The sequence below is a fragment of the Apaloderma vittatum genome, unplaced genomic scaffold (assembly GCF_000703405.1).
Source record: "Apaloderma vittatum isolate BGI_N311 unplaced genomic scaffold, ASM70340v1 scaffold5634, whole genome shotgun sequence".
Taxonomy (NCBI): Eukaryota; Metazoa; Chordata; class Aves; order Trogoniformes; family Trogonidae; genus Apaloderma; species Apaloderma vittatum.
In genome coordinates this window covers 65,402-82,987 of record NW_009714237.1, presented here as the reverse complement: position 1 = coordinate 82,987, position 17,586 = coordinate 65,402, and the positions used below count along the sequence as shown (strand labels likewise).

The 17,586-nt window shown below is 37.8% G+C and overlaps 1 protein-coding gene across 1 annotated transcript in view; it reads left to right on the top strand.

The window, feature by feature from the left end:
* The window catches only part of NDFIP2 (Nedd4 family interacting protein 2), a 28,117-nt gene that overhangs the window by 122 nt on the left and 10,409 nt on the right, over positions 1–17,586 (top strand). Inside the window, exons 2-5 of the mRNA XM_009868662.1 lie at positions 1,725–1,881; positions 3,393–3,520; positions 6,342–6,401; positions 9,529–9,616. Of these exons, the coding sequence (XP_009866964.1) occupies positions 1,725–1,881; positions 3,393–3,520; positions 6,342–6,401; positions 9,529–9,616 (433 nt within the window). The remainder of the gene's footprint in view (positions 1–1,724; positions 1,882–3,392; positions 3,521–6,341; positions 6,402–9,528; positions 9,617–17,586) is intronic.

Genomic DNA, 17,586 nt, shown 5'->3' with positions numbered 1-17,586 from the left:
GCTGTAGTCCTGTGAGAAGCCCGCGCTGGAGCAGGTTGCTGCCAGAGCCTGCAGCCTGTGGAAGAGTGAATGCCCATGCTGGAGCAGGTTGGCTGATGGGACTTTTGTGACATTGTGGGGGACTCACGCTGGAGCAGTTTCCCCTGAAGGACTGCACCCCAGACTCAGGAGGGGTGGGTTGCCCCTCATGAGGTGTCTCACATTGGGCAGTTTGTGATGAATTGTCCTTCGTGGGACGAATCATGCTGGAGAAGAGAGTGTGAGGCTTGTCTCCTGTGAGAGGGACCCCACAATGGCCCTGGGGAGGTGTGAAGAGTCCTCCTCTGGAGTGAAGAAGTGGTGGAACCAGCGTTGGATGAACTGACCGATTCCCTGTCCCCCTGCGCCACTCGGGGGGAGGTGGTGGAGAAACCGGGATTGATCTTAAGCCCAGAGAGAAGGCAGGGATGGGGGAAGGCGTTACTATTTTAAATTTTTTTTTTTCATATTTTTCACTACCCTTCTTTGATTTGTTCTTTTAATAAATGTAACTGATTTTCCCAAAATCACGTCTATTTTGCCTGTGACAGTAAACGCAGGTGATCTCCCCATCCTTATCTCAAACCACGGGCCCTTTGACACATTTTCTCCCCGTCGAGTAGAGAAGGGGGGGTGAGAGAGCAGCTATGTGGGCACCTGGCTGCCTGCCAGGGTCAAACCACAACACTAATGTAGTTGTATTCTTAGTATTTTTTAAATTGAAATTAAAATAATATTCTTCTGTGGAGTGTTTGAAGTTACAGAATTCTTTTTCCTGACACATTCAATTTACTAATCTTATTTTCCAGGTTTAAATATGGTGCTTCAGTAGTTGCCTTCTAGGCATCTTACCTTATAGTTTACACTAGTTTGAGCTAGCACTTTTTTTAATGCTAGTAGTTTTCCTTAATTTTGATTCATAGTCTAAACACCATCAAGTTAAGTAAAATAATGAAAAATACCTTCTCTTCGAAAAGGTATGATTTGCCAGATTCTAATTCCACAGTTTTAATCAACATTCTTGCTTATCCAATTGCTTATTTCTGTATATGTTTAACTGGACATGTCCTTGTAAAATTAAATTTAGAAAAACCTCAAATAACAAATCAGTAACATAAAATTTCACAGGGAAAGGATTATTTCCAGACTGTCGAGTAAAGCAGGATGTTTTGAAGAGTCTTAGAATTTGAGTGGAGAAGCCCTCTGACAAAATGCATGAGTATAAAAATCCCAGTTACAGAAGGAGAAATGTGTCTTTTTTTAATTTCTTCTAGATTAATGCAATAAAAGATAGTGTTGCTCCCCTGTTGTATTTTAAAATGGGTTAATACATTTTATGAATGCAATTAAGAAAAAAAAAATTAATAGCAGTAAAAAATATTCATATAATACTATGTATTTTATAGTCAATATTTTCCCTTATAATACACATTTAAAACCCCAGTTTTTTAAGATTCTGTGAATATTCTGAAGAAATCCATTTTGGGGAGGGTGAAAAGTAAAAAGAACAGTTAAGATTGTCGTTAGCTGTTTGCTTAAAAGAGTTTACCTAGACTACTTAAAGTAGTTGCATCTTGTTTTGTAAATAATTTGTTTTGTTCAAGAGTAATCTCTCTCTCTGAAGATGCGTGTGCTGTGGAGAGTATTCCCTGTGTGCATCTGAAATTTGTGTGTGATTTTTTTTTCTTTATTTTTTTCGTTTTAAGCTTCATAATGAGGATGACCCCCCAGAGTCTTCAGCAGCTGAGCAGCCTTCCTCGTCTACAGAGACAACGCAGAGTCCCCCGACAGCAGCTTCACCCGAAGCAGATACTTCCCCTCCACCTTACTGTAGCATAGCTGTGGAAGCAGCTGCAACCTCAGGTATTTTTCTTACATAACAGCTTGTCAGGGAGGAGTGTGTATGAATCAGCACTTGAACCAAGTGGTACGATGCTGCGGCACGCCTTTTTTTTTTTTTTTTTTTTCTTCCCTCCCCTACACATACAATTGCAGTGTAAAGCTCTGCTTTCATGCACAGCCCTTTGGCTTGTTCAGAAGCACACTTCTGAATTATACTGATTGTTACAAATTACTAGACTAAATGAATGTTCATTGATTAATGTAATAAGTTTTATTTAATTCTGCATGTAGCACAGTTCCACATTTGATCTGCATCTTTGAGTAGTGCTCCATTATTAGACCTCAGTAGTAATTTTCATTGCCTCTTTATAGAAAAACCCAAAACAGTGAAGCAATGATTTGTCAAAACTCGAACTTCTTAAGTGTGTGCCATTGGTGAAAATATTGCCACGAAAAGAATCATTTTGCTTTAAAGCATCTTGATAAAACTGTGTGGAAAAATGAGTAATAGGTCTTTTTCTTCATTTATTCACTGCTCCTTCTCTCATGAGGTTATGACTTTTCTTTGGGCTATGGGAGTCTTAACAGAAGGCAACATCAAAGTTCCTGTTTAAGCAAAGCTGCTTGGATTTGCGTCTCCCATGTGCCAAATAAATATTTTAGAACTAACCTCCAACCTCATTTTTTTTCATGTTGATTAAAGGAGCAATTTCCTGTCCCTGTTATTTGAGACAGTGTTTGCAAGTGTAGCACATAGCTATGCGGAATTATCCCTATATATAACATCTTTGTGTTGGTGCGCTGACGAATCTTTTTACCGCGTGACCTGTGCTGACAAATCTTTACCACGTAAGCAATCTTGTTACAAACTACTGCCAGCTGTAGGAGGAAGCTCAAGGTGCATTTTAAATAGGTTCTATTCATTTTGTTACTAATTTGATTCTATGTGATGAAACTTTACTGTTTCAGTACATGAAAATAAAGTGTGTGGTCCATTGTGTTAGAAGGAACATTTTAAAAAGAATGTGGTGAAGTTGAGAAAAACTATTTTCACAGAACTGGAGTTAGCAGCAAGGCCATGCTGTTAAAAATACAGGATGGTCATTACTGGACTTAAATTATCAGCATAGATTAGTTACTTAATTTAATTTAATTTTTTAGCGTGTTTCTGTCTATGTCTTTTGTATGATAGGATAAAAAGCCTTTAGTTGGGATGTTTGGGGAGGGCACTAGGCAAATATGACTTTTTTTTTTGTGCATAAATTTATTGGCTTCTTCCAACGTCTAGGTTAAGGTTTCTGCCTTGAGTAGCAACTAAAAGCGCCATCGAGCTGTTGACTGTTTTATTTTATAAAAATAAAAGTTTGTTGTTTATTACTTTTAGACTTACATTGAAATAAAAATACCCATTTTAGCTTCAGTTGAAAAAGATACATTGTAAAGCTCAGTAGTTATGTGCATATAAAATTAAGTATTCCTGACATACTTCTGGCCTAAAAATGTGTAACCTCTCTTTTTTTTTTTCTGAACAGAAACACAAAATGAATTTTATCCTGTACCACCTCCATACAGTGTAGCTACCTCTCTTCCTACTTACGATGAAGCAGAGAAGGCCAAAGCTGCAGCAATGGCGGCTGCTGCAGCAGAAGTTGCCCAACGAGTAAGTTACATGGTTCTGCTTTATTTCGGCTTTGTGAAACGTGTTAGGCTAATTTAATTATAACAATAGGCCCCATATTATGACCTGTTTATTAAAATAATGGTTGCTTGGTGTTTTTAATATTTTGAGTGCTCTAAGTTTTGTATACATAGGATAAGTTAGTTGTAAAGTACTATGAAATGTATGTCATACACTTTTTCTGAGGCATAGCAGCCATCTACACAGCTTTAAAAGCAAAATTTTGCCCTGTTTTAGTAGTTTATCCCATAGATTGTCATCTTTTAATTAGGTATCTACTGCTAATGTTATTTTGTAGAGTTATTGCTGGTATGTATGTAGTGTTTCAGTTGATAAAAAAAAATCAGAGAACAAAGTAGGCCTTAAAGAGGAAGGAGAATTCCAGTAGTCTAGAAGGCGCAAACCCCCCAGTATTGTAGATCTTTTTTAAAAGGAGAAGTCTTTTGTTTTTTTCTGTTTCATGAAAACTTTGGAAAGTTTCTTTGAACTTTAATAGTAAATATTTAAAAAAACCACACACAACAAACGCACCATAAGTTATGGTCAACAGTAAATTAAATAATTATATATTCAGTGTTCATAGTTTTGTAAGAATTAATGTTATAAAGAACACAGTGATCAAAATAGAAAATTGCTGTCTGATACATACAGCTTCAAATTCAGTAACTGGGTGGATATTGGCTTGCACGACTAAGTTTAGACTGCTCTGAAGGAGGTGGGACTACAGATCTGCTGGTCCCAGAGAGCATTCTCAGATGTTCTGTATCAGAGTGTGATTACAGGACTAACAGTACATAAACCTTGTGACGCTCTTGACTGGTTTTGGTGAAAACACTGGAACTGAGAAATAGGAATTTCTGGTGTGCCCTGAAAGTTTTATTATTCTTGGCCTTTGATTAGGAGGGAAGGGGAAGGTCACTTGATTCAACTGTAAGGACATCAGTGGTAGGTAGAAGGAAGAAAGTCCACTCTGAGCCTCTGAGGCTGATGTGTGGTGGGGAGAGAAATCTGGTTTTGGTTGGGCAAGGGGGTGAGTGGCTCAAAGGGAACACAGGCGGGGCCAGAGAGGATGGCTCTAAGTCAAAATAAGAAGTAAGAATGGAGAGCAGTGGTATGGAGGGAGTACAGAGAGGTTTAAAGGAGAAACAGAAGGGAGAATGATGGACTGGGATTGGTGGAGGAAGGAACCCAAGTGAGGACAAAATGTTATGTTCGGAAAGGAGCTGAAGCCGGTGTGTGAGTAGTGGGAAGGAATATGGAGTAGGATATGGCTACAAAGTGAGAAATAAACTTCTACATAGTTCTGCTTTTCTAAAACATACACTTGAACTTGACATTCGTGAGCTAGGTGCTGACACTACAAGAATTTCACGGACAAAAAATCAGTAGGAACACCACCATCATTCCCCCAAAGCAGGAACAGGCTAAAAAGTGGTAGACTTATGGCAGTACTAAGTATCAGAAGTCTACTCTGTGCACCTAAAACTCACGATCCAGCTTACCGCTAAAGATCTCAAGTTTTGTAGAGTTTCTGCTCAGTCTGCTTCTGTGTTTTGGGTTTTTTTTATATATACACATATACATATGTATATATATTTGTTTTTGGTTTTTTTTTTAGAGTACACACACAAGCTTAAGGTTGCGAAGTTGAGATTTGGTGAAAAAGTAGGAAATACTGAAATTGAGTTCCAGTTTTGCAGACAATATTAAAATTATGTGCCCGTGCAGTTTAATTATTGCCTTTTTAATTAACTTACGATGTGATACTGCCACGAAATCCCTGCCTTATTTAATATCTCTGACAGACTTAGTCTGGGGTTGACTAAGACTGTGTAATAAGATCGTCTTAATCTGGCAGATGACTGGAATAAGAAAAAAAGGTCAAGTTGTGGTTAGAGAGGTGGTTTGCCATCTTGAGGGGAAGAGTTTTGACCCTTAGCTCTGAATACCCATGGAAGAACAGATAAGTGACTTTAAACTTTGCGTGACTGGTATGCAGTTGTTTTCTCGCATTCACTGCGGATCACAAGCAGTGGCAGCTGCAGACAGTATCTGACTCGTATATTAACACACTTTGCAAAACACACACAAAATACATGACACATAGTTGTGTCAGATTTTATTTTCATCCTTATAAAATTAGTACTTTTATGAACTCTGCTCTGATCCGGGCCTGTAGTTTCTTCCTTGCAATGTGAGGATATATTGCCTCTTTAAAATAGTAATGTGAACAGGTGGGAGAATTTAAATGCCCCCTTATGTTACCTTGAAGCTGGTTTCATGGTACAGTCCAAAGTGTGCAGTAAAGAAGGCTGCAAGCTCTCCTCATTGAGCAAAAGAGAGGAAAAAGGCAGCACATCTAGTAAACTGCTTTCGCATTTTTGTTTCCTCTGAATCATGTAGAGATCTTAGAAAAAACATTGATGTAATCATATTAAAGATGTCGTCATGGGCCCTGCGACCAGAGACTATATGAATGACCTAAACGTTTACTGAAATTTTCAGTACTTGTTTTTGTAATTCTTTAGTGGAGCTTGTATTTTAGTAGATTGTGAATAAACAATTTCTTTCAAATGCTCCCAGATAGCTAAAGTGTGTCAGAAATTGCAGCACCCCTATGCCAGTTGCCCTGGCTTTTGATGTTTCTCTTTTCAATTTCTCAAGGTCAGTTTTGAAAGATAATTTAAATGGACAAAAATACTGCTAATGGTTAAATGACTTGTTTGTATGTTGCAATGAATGGCTTTTACTTAATGCTTTTCAGTTGCATTTGTCTTATGTTTTTCTGTTTTTACATGCTTAGCACGCCCAGTTTAGGGAGTCTAGGAGTCTGTTTGATGAAATATTCCTCAGTCGTCCAGAGGTATGGTATAGTTCTCTCTAGTTTAGACTTTAACTATGAATCTTCCTTCTGGCAAACAGATGCATCTGGGGTTCACTGTGCCTTTCACCCCCCCACGATTAATTTCTCCATATTGTTTTGTATGCTGAAGGTATCATTTATGGGGTTTATTAAGTAATTTGACCCTTTCCTCAGAAGTTGTCTCCGTAAATTCACCGCGTTGAGAAGAGTTATATCAGTTTAGCTATCCAAGGGGCTCCTGAAAACCCGGGCTTTTTACCTGATTAAAGGTGTTTGTCTCTATGCCATGCTAACTAAGCTTCAATTTGAAAGAAGTTAAAAAGCATTGGAGGGAGGAGGGAAGTCCTCTTTTTGCATAATACAACAGATAGCACTGTACTTTTAGAGCATTTATTAGGCTTGACTTGAATAGATGCTGTGTGCTATTTGATGTTCTGCTTAGAGAAATTATTCTGTGTGATGTGCTGTTTAGATGTTTCTTTGGTCATAGCAACAGTAAGTTTTTCTTTTTATAGCATATTTAGTAATGAAGAAATACTGTGCATGATCCTTAACATGGCTAGATTTGTCAAGAATCATTACGAGATACTGAAAGTATTATATATTTTATGGATTTGTGTTTGTTGTTATATGACATTCATTAAAAAGAAGACCACATACATATGAATAAAATATATTATTGTCATTGATAGTATGTAACACAATTGTTACTGTGAAGTTTGGTTTAGGTTGAAGCATCAGCGGAGAGGACAGTCACTCTCCATTGTCCTTTTTGGTTGCTCAGGGAATGATGGCAAACAATTATATTTTGAAGAAAGACGGGGCACTTGACACCAACTAGATCAAGCGAGAGTGCGGTGAAAACCGGTGTTAGTGGGGCCTAAGCAGTGGCCAATGAGCATCTTCCATCTGCAGGGCTGATTGTAAAACCACATGATCTAAACTATATCAATATAAGTTGAACATGATTTAAGTGTAGGAAACTGATTTCTTAAATGTGCTAATAGTTTTTGTGTGCCAACTTTTGGAGACAGCAGATAGAACGCTCTTTAATATAATTACCTTCTGTCATGGAGTGTGATGAGTTACAACTCGTTCACACTTAATAATAGGGGAGCGCTTGCTTGCAAATTTCTGCTCTCATGTCCCTGGGTTGTATATTGACCTGTGTTTCTCCCACAATTAGCCTTAGAGAAGCCTGTGCATATAGAGAAACCTGCTAAACTTGTTATTGTAGTTGAGCAAAACTTTCTTTTTCTGAAGTGAAGTTTTGCATAGAGCATAATTCACTGATTGTTTGGAAATGTCAATATGAAGTACGTAGTTAGCAGACAGTTTAAAAAAAGAAGTCCAAAAATTTATTTTATATGGTGTTTTATAAACCTACTGAAATGAAAATTCCAAATATTTTTTTGTTGTCCTGACTCGAAAGAGGAATTTTTTGTGGCAGGCATTTCAGAGTTAAGCACATTACATTCAAGTGCAGCTCTTTCCTTAATGCAATTTCAGCCCACCCTTCCCTTCTCCCTCATAGTCTTGATGCTGTGGCAAAATTGAACTAAATAAATTAATGCTTTCATAGTCACTTAAGATGACCGTTTAGGGACATCTAAAATCATGTAGAGTTAAATTAGGGCCTCTTAAGATGGTTGTTGAACTAGCTTTTTCTGCTTTCCTTGGAATTGTCTGTGAATAACAGTGTTTTTAAAGAAAGTTATCTGATACAGAGTTGTGGTTAATTAAGCTGAAATAAAGAGCACAGCGGGAATTTCCTGGCCCGGTTGCAAAGAGTAAAGCTGACTGCCTGAATTCACTTGGTACAGTTCATTCTAGCACATTTTCAACCATAATCATGATGCCCTGGTAAATTATTTTGCTGTGTTGACAAAGGTGAACATGTCAGCCACAGGGCTTTAGGTCACTGCGATTGCTTAATGCTCTTTTAGTTATGAACTTAATATGCAAAATAACACTTAGTTCAGTGACTGAATAATGCGTTAAAATTAAAATTACATTATTTCAGTAGTATTTGCTGTGGGTGAAATAAGTAAATCTCATATCTCTGATTTTTTTTTTTTTGATAGGTCATTTCTTGTCTCAGTTTTAACACATTATGATTAATTGGAGAACAAAATAGGAAAAGAATGTTACTCATGCTTATGTCCATACCATATTACTGCTGTTATTGATAGCATTATTTACTTTGTATCATCCTGCATTATTTTGGTGTTATTCACTTAAGCACAAAAATAATTGTGTAAATGGTTTTACAGTTTTCATCAGACTTTCTTCAGTGAGTGCTGTCACCATGAAAACTTAGATTTGCCAGTCTACAGTTGCAGCAATGTTTTACTTGTGTGCAGAGCTGCCTGCGTAACATCTGCCAACTTCTGTGGAAAATCAAGTACTGAGAAACCAAACAAACTCATACTTCCAGTATCATAACGTTCGCTGTTTTGACACCACGAGAGAAATCGTTGGATTGTTTGGAGTGACAGACCAGTTTACTTTTGACTTAAAGTCCTTTGAATTAAGCCTACTTTTAAACAGCTTTAATGTGCTCACGCCCTCTAGTGTCCCGAGAGGCTCCCTTTGCTTTGCGTATGTTTTTGTGTCCGTTGTAGCATAGTCAAAATGGTTAGTGCGGTGCTATTGCATCAGCAGTTTATTTTAAGGTGCTAACCTTATTTTAAAACTTTGTTCTCTATTTTGAGAAGGATTTAAAGACTTATCTGGCAGGAAAAAAATAAAACATTCTATGTAATAGTTTTTTAAAAAATATTTAATAGCTTAGCTGCATATCAAGGCAGTTAAAGGTAAAAAGATTTCTGATTGTTTTGATTGTCAAGGTACTCATATAAACCAATTTCTGTCTTCATTTAAGATCAATAGGCAGTATGTAACTATATTGTACAGAAACTTTTACAGAAAATCTGGGCTCTGTCAATATAAGCAGTAAGTTGTTTTATAGATCTGAATTATTTTTCTCTTAAGCTTCCTTAATGCTGACATGTTACAGAAATGTCAATATTCTTCTAGTTTTAGAAACATAATTAATACTTTAATCCTACAGATAGTTATTCTAAAATAAACTTTTCACTAAATTATCACTAACCTGTAAATCCAGGAAGAAGAGTATCCACCACGGGATGATTTCAGTGATGCAGATCAGCTTAGAGTGGGCAATGATGGCATCTTCATGTTGGCATTTTTCAGTAAGTTATCTTGTATTGCAGACCTGCTGAGATATCTTAATTGTACTTTTTTTCCTGTGAAATATAAAAGGTAGCTGTGATAAACTGCATTTATGTACTCTAATGAATGGATTTTTCTTACCTGTACACAGATGCAAACAATTCCTGTTCCAGGTGTAGCAAATATGTTGCACTTTTTTTTTCTGTGGCATCTGTCACGGATAAGGGGACAAAGTAATATCGATAGTAAGTGTTTGGAGGCATAGCAAGGCTGCACTGTTACCTATAAATTGGGAAATTCTATTCTTGTCAAGTCTTGTCAAGTTGGACTACCAACTTGAATGAAAGTCTGGATCACAGAAATCTTGGACTTGATTTTTAAGTAAAAACAAATTGAGGGAGAGATGATGTGCCATATGAAAGTTGCTGATTTTAACATAGGGAATTAAGTAGCTGTGGGTGGATTTTTGGAACAAACTCAACCATGCTCATTTTCTGATTGAAGTAACCACTAGCGTAAAAAAATGTGCTGTCTTCAGGTAATGTCTGATTGCAGCCAGCACTCCTACAGCATTTATTTGGGTACCGTGTGTGCACACTGTGCATGTCTTATCTTGTAACTTCTGTACTGCAATGAGCAAAATTAGATTTAGCCACAAGTTATTACTGGAAAAAAAACTGCTTCTGTTTTACTTATTTCTTTCTGAGGATGTTTTTTACCTTTCTGAAGTAAATGTGTTCAGCAACCTGGATCAAAGCTTGCTGTTGGGGTTAGAGCTGTTCTTTTTAACATTCATCAGGGTGAAAGTTGATTGGTTATCCACTGAAACCTCCTTTACGTCTTTCAGCCTAGATCTCATCTTAGTTCTCTTTTCTTTTAATGTCTTTCACAGTCTCTTTATTTAACTATTACAGATGCAGGTTATAGACTTTTCACAGAAGATTTTTTTTTTTTTTTTTGCGTTGGCATACAATGCATCAGGACAATGTGATGTTTGCATCTTGGGATAAAAATACATGTGTGTACCTCATGTAGCAAATATATAAATACTTAGATAGGATAAGAAGGTGAGTTTTTTTTAGTCTGACCTCTTTGTGTAGCAGGACCATAGTAAGGGTATATGTTTTTGATGGCAAAGTGACGTATGACTTCATTTTTCTTTTGCCCTTTTTTCCCCTTTCCTGTGTGCTGCAACTTTAATTTAGATTCTGTATTGTGTGGACTCATTCTTGAGATCTGGTTGAGATCTTCATTAGCACTGCACTTGGAGATAAAGTGACTTGTTGGCTCTAATATGTTTTAAGTCCTTAAAATCGCAACTGAAAGCTGTTAGCTTGCAGCAAGGAGTACAGTGGTAGTAAAAATCCTACTGTGCAGAAATCGAAGGGTCCAGAAAGGCTCCAAGGATACTCACATGCACTTGGCCAGAACCGCTTACCCAGAGCCTTGTGTGCACCTTCAAGAATACAGATGTTTACTTGGATAAACTGGCAACTTGCTCTTCAAATAGGTGTTTAACTGAGAGTGACTGCACAGAAGCGCTGCTTTTAGATGTTGAATGGAAATACTCTGTAGATCATAATTTTTCTTGATTATTCTAAGACTGTTACTTCTGGCTTTGCTCACCTGTAAGTGAGATGCATGGAGTGTTTTCACATTACAAGATATTTGTACAAGTGTATGCTTAACTGAGATCTGTGTTGACTGTTACTGATACTGGTTACATATGGAAAAAGGTAAAGTTTACATGTTGTTTATGTTTGTAGTATGAGGAGTTCACAAAAGCTCATAGCATTTATAGACCTGCAATTAATTTTCAGTAGTGTTTCTCATGGAGATTGGAGAACTGAATGAAGAGTGAGCTTAACTTAATAAGGTTAGATTGTAAATAGTGAGTGGTGTATTCCTGTCCCTATATTAAGGAGATAAATCTCTCCATAAAGTTGATCTAGATTTAAGAGAGCAGGAATTAAAGTGAAACAACATGGATTTTTTTTTATTATTATTATTATTTTTTCCTTCAGAATGGAGTATATTTAAATGCTGCAGTTAGAGGTGGCAGATCACAGAGAACTTAGAATAAATTCCCTCACTTAGTTAAAAAGCAGAACAGTGTCAGGACCTGTCATTTAGTGAGAGAAGCATGGGAGGAATGGTTTCTTTCCAATGTGCTTCCCTACTCTCCTCCCCCGACTGTCACATACAATGTTGGTAAAAACATCTTGGGGAGGAGAGGGGCGGCGGGCTGCCTTTGTTTGCAATATAGAACAGCGAAATTAGCTTTTTCAATTTCATTTTATTGCACTGAAGTATACTAAAATAACGCTTTTGCTGATCTTACGTCCATATTGCAAGCAGCTGGTGATACGTAGCTACCATCTAGTGGTAGCTGACCAAGTTGCATAAAACTGCTGTCTTGAGGCCATCTGCTGGCCGGATCTATTTGTTTCAGGTTTTTGTCTTAGGAGTTTAGTGCAGGCAAGTTACAAACCTGTTTGCCATCTAAGTTGCAAAGTATTGTTCTGTTTAGCATCACTAAATAGAGTGAGGCAAGGTACTCTAGAGAGTAAAAGTCCTTTGTGTGAACAGGTGGACTTTTTTTTGCTTTGATGCTTGATTCAGAAACTTGGTGGGAAAATTTGGAAAACGTCCTATTTTATTTCTAATTTGTGGTAAAGTCACAGGTTATAAGAAATTAGTGTTGCTAGTGAAATCTGTGATTATGTTGGTGAATGAATTAATCTGTTCTCTAGTGGTCAGGGCTGGTGTTTGTCATTTTCTGATTTTGAGGTAAATGAATCTATTAGTCAATATATTCATTTTCCTGTGAATGTTGAAATGCAGCCAATTTTGCTATCAGACCACGTAATGTCTTCATTCTATAAGGGATTTTTGTCAGCAGTGCCTTATACAGCATGGTATAAACTTTTCAGAATGCCACTGAAAGTTGTTCATAGGGGAGTTTCAGAGTGAGTATATCTGTTTCTGTATGCGCAACAAAAAGAAGGAATTTCTTAGCTTTTTCTTTCCATTTTCAACACAGCTGTAATGGTGATAGAGCAAGTAAGTGCCATGACTTGAAGGGTCATGCTTCATCTGCCAGTAGTGGAAGTCTCTTGAGTCGGGTCAGGTTGGCTCGTCTTGGTTCCTTAAGTGAAGGAGATCTTTTGGGCAGTAGTAAAAAGCTTATATGGTTTTCTCTTCTATTTCACCTGTGGGCCCCAGAAGGAATTGCAGAGCTCATCTGGATTCTTTGAAAACATAGAAGGAAGTTTAGGGTTGTCCTCACAACCCAGGAAAAAATTAATGTTAATTTGGAGCTCACAGATGGGTCAGTAAGGAGGAAGAAGTGCAGAAGAGTGTTCAGTCATACAGCCAAAGTTGAAGTTCTTCTGTAGAGATCTGGTTTTTTCTTTTTGAACAACATCTGGGCAATTTAAACACTGTGTGCAACTCGCACCGGTAAAATCTCTTGATGTGGAGAAAAGTAAACGTACAGCCTGCGCACGTACCCGGATGCTTTATTGGAACAGGTAATAACCCTACCAAGATTTCGTAAACTAATATTCATACAGTTTTCAAGGCTAATGGATGCTTCAAACAGTCAATACAGTGCGCAGAAGCTAGGGATATGTACTTTGGGGCCTTCAGGCAGGCACAAGTGGGGAGGGAGAGTTTTGACACAAGCTCCGAGTGAGCGCAGTCTCCTGTCGCGTGGTTCCTGAGGAGTGGTGAGCAGGGTCGAAATTTCCTGTGGGAGAATTTGTCTGAATTTAGGAAACCTGACTTCTGCATATTCGTGTCAGGAATGTTGTGCAGGTTTCCCTTAGTCATGCAAGAGGAGCCGAACAGAAGTCGTTTGACTGAAATGACAAATGTTGGAAGGAAGTAAAGGAGCTGTTTTGGGAGTGCTTATTTCTGGTTATCAAAAGGGGTACTGGCTGACTTTCATACAGTCTAACTTCTTTCTTAATGTGGAAGGGATTTGACTTAGATGGTTTCTCCATGCACGCTGGAAAAAATAATTGGAGTGAAAAAGCCTCTAGTTGGGCATTAAGAAAAATTTACTGACAAGGGTAATGAAGCAGTAGAAATAAATTGCCTAGGGAAGGTTTTGAGCACTCATCACCGAGTAGCGAGGAAAGAAAAAAGTCTGTTGAAGTTGTTAGCAAATGCTTCTAGTGATCATCATCAGACCTCAGGTGAGCCTTTCAGGAAGGGGCAAAAATGTGTCCCCGTTGAAAAAAAACAGAATAAATTCTATGCAGGAATGGGAAGAATATCTTCTAGTTGTGCATGAAGATCTGGAAAGTATTATTTATTGTGGTGTGCTTAGTAAGCCTAGGCCAGGTATGAAACACTAAGCTCTTTGATATTTGCTGTATATTAAAATAATAAGTTAGTGAATGGACAAATAGGGGAATAAAGGAGTTAATGGAGCATGGTTGCATTTTGTTTATGTAGTTGCCATTATGATCTTGTCACAGGCTTGAGCCATATTTAAAAATTGGAACCAGTATAGGTCTTCAGACCAGTTTTGCTGGCTTCTTTTCGTGATACTGAATATAAACTCAAGAAGAGTCATTAACATGTAGCTGTGGAAAGCTAAGTGAAAAAAATATCAGCAAGTGAAGTGCAAGAACTACTGAGAAAAGAGCAGATTTGTTCTGCTATACTTGTCGGTACTGTTTCATCTTCTGATGTATTGCAATATGTACAACTTGGAACCTTTGCACAAGATTGCTTAATAACTGGAAAAACTAACTTTATTTACTGTAAATTGTGGGAGTAGAATGAAAGGATGTGTCCGTATTGCTTTGCAACTTAATGAGCAGTGGCAAAAAGCAAGCAGGAATTAATATCTTATTAATGACAAAGTAGAGTTTCCTACATTATCTTTGCCATGCCTCTCTAATTACTGGAAAATGAAGAATGGCAGTAGATGCAAGCTTCTTTGTCCAGACTAAGTTGAGGTATATTACTCCCATCTTCCTTGGGGTTGCTGATAAAAAAAAACCAAACAATTTTTAATTTCTAACTTTATTTTTTTAATATGAAAAATCCTATGATGACCACTGCCCCTCAGAAGAGGGCTTTGGGTAGGGAAGTAGCTGATGGATAACTTTATTTTATGTGTCAGATTCTAAGACTTTATAACATCTGGAGCATCTTGTGCTTTGTATTTTGACTGGGATTATTTTACTGGAAACTATAATGAGAAATATAATTGCTGTGGGTGCTACACTGGATATCAAGAAGACCTTTTATTAAAAAAAGACTTCTGGTCCAACCCTCCTCCTCCCCAAGATCAACTTCTTAGCTGTTTTTCACTATGAGTTTTGTTGTCATGTGGAAATAACTCTAATGATTATATTCTTTTGATGTAAATTGCATTAATACAGACTTACTTGCTCCTCCTGTTGTCACTCCAGGAACATATAAAGCCTCCAAATCTTACTTCAATCAGTTCCGCTTGTCTGTATGGTGTTAGAGTAGCAAAAGAAGAGACTGAAATCACGATGCCAGCGCAGTCAGTGCGAGTTTTGTCTAAATGTCTGGAACTTATTAGAAGAAAGAGGACAATAGCTGACTCTAAACACTCCATTTCTGGAGTAGGAAACAATTCTTGCTGTGGAGTGATTAGTCTTGCAGTGAGAGTTTAGAAGGTGAACACAGAATGTGGCTGCATGAAGAGGATGGACAAACAGTAGTTAAAAACCCTTTTTTCATTAAAACCAAGATGTGGTTGTAACAGCTTGTTAGGCTTTGTTCTTTGGGAATAGATTTATTCTTTATGGTAGCGTGGGTTAGTGTCAGACATGTTTTCTCTATGAGAATGTTATTAGAAGCTGAAGCAGGATGAAGGATGAGGTCGTCTCTTTAACTGCTGAGCAGTGATTTCAGCAGGTGGATGCAGGCAAATTGTGGAGGATTGTATTTGTGGAAGCAAGAAATGCACACAAAGACCAAGTTGTGTTTATTTAGTAGATAGAAAAGAAAGTAGATACAAGTAGGTGATATATGCTTCTTTTTGCTAGTCTGTCCACTCAGCATTGTATTTTCTTTCTCAGCTTGGTGGAGACACTTTTCTTGGCTTCTCTATGGCGATATAAGGATGAAAATTATGAACACCTCTTACTCCAGTAATGAGATGAGGCAGGAATTACACAGAAAATAACATCAGTAACTCCTAAGCAGATGCAGTGTACGCAGCAACGCTCGGTACAACTTACTTGACTGGCAGAGGATATATACATGGAAATCATGGTACATGGAAAAAGGTACAGATAGGTAGAAGAGGCTAATCTTGATGTGGAGAAAACCCATAGGAAGATAGATAAAAATCTTGTTTGTTGCAGTCTGCTTGGAAGCTGGAGATGCAATTCTGAAAGGAAAGAATGGATTTTGCAAGCAGAACAAAACAGGGAGGATGATTTTTTGGAGTAGTAAGAGGACACAGTGGGTGGGAGAGGGGCAACAGGAAAGGTTGAAAGCATATAGGTGTTATTGTTGCCAATTATAAGTTTGTTAAAATGATGCAACACCAAGGCAGTGTTGGGAGAATCTCCCTAGTATGTTGCCTAGGTTTTACAGAGGTGGAAGTAATGTTCCTCACGCTCCTGTGTGAGTTTTGATTAGGTCCTCACTGCAGAATTTTTCTAGTGTATGGTTACAGATTGAAACTTAAATAATGAGATGTTTTTTCCTTCTGTATGCATTCCAGTTTTAGTGGGGTATATGTGAACTATGCAAGTTCACAAGTTTTGTGTAGCTTGTCTCTTCTATTCCACTTGGATTGTTTGCTTATACAGATTGTTGGAGTATAATGGAAAAAAATCTATTGTGAACAACATTGCAATTTGTTGATACCTTTGCTTTCAGGAATTAGACAAACAATGTAGTGTTAAATATCCATTTAATACTCATCCAGTGACTGTAGATTCTATTTTGAATGTTCTTTAGATCAAACTGAAAGCAACTTTTTTGCATCCTTGTCTTTGGAGCCGCAGTCAAGGTCACCTTTCGTAGTTTGGATAGTGGGGAGAAAGGGAGAGAGCAGTAAGCTGTTAGCTGAGACAGGAACAGAGACACATTGAAGAACAAACTTCTGAAATCTGTTGCTCTCAAAAGTATTGTAGATTTGGAAAGCTTGCTTAAAATAAGGAAATCTGATTTTCAGAACAATATGTCTCAGCTTTCTCAAATGTAAGTGCTTTTTCTTGTGTTTAGGGTCACAGTGTTGTTAAGTAATGGAAGTGCTCTCTTCTTTTATATTCTCTGGACATACCAATTTGGATCAGCATTTATTCAAAGTTGCTTGTTGTGGCAGGTTTTCTGTGTTTGGGTTTTGTTGGGGTTTTTAATACTAGTAATTAGCATGAAAGTAAGCTCTCTCGTTGCCACCATCTGTTATCTATGGCTCTGTCCGATGCAAGATGTTTTCTCACTTGTACAAAATTAATGTGTTGGTGTAAAGTCTTCCAAAAATTCTCTTGGAACTTCTAAAGTTCATGGAATCCTACTGCAGTTTCAAAGACTAATTTTGGATTTGTGGGCAAATCATTGCATCTTGATGTGTATTGTTGGAGGAGTTGTAAAAAAAATTTTTAAATTGGGGGGGGAGGGGGGAAGGGGATTATAGGTAATTCTGCCAAACTGACTTTTATTTGAGAAAACTATTGACTGATTTTTCTGTTCTCAGGCATAAAATCCTAGCATGGTTTGGGTTGGCAGGGACCTTAGAGATCATTCAGTTCCAACCCCGCTGCCGTGGGTAGGGACACCTTCCCACTAGACCAGGCTGCTGAAAGCCCCATCCAGCCTGGCCTTGAACACTGCCAGGGAAGCGACTTCCACAACTTCTCTGGGCAACTTGTGCCAGTGTCTCATTCTGCTGTACGTGTTCAAATTTTTACTGGAGAGACAGAGGTGTTTTTTTTTCTGTGGCGATTTAATGTGAGGTTGTTCCGCAACACCACACACTCCACAC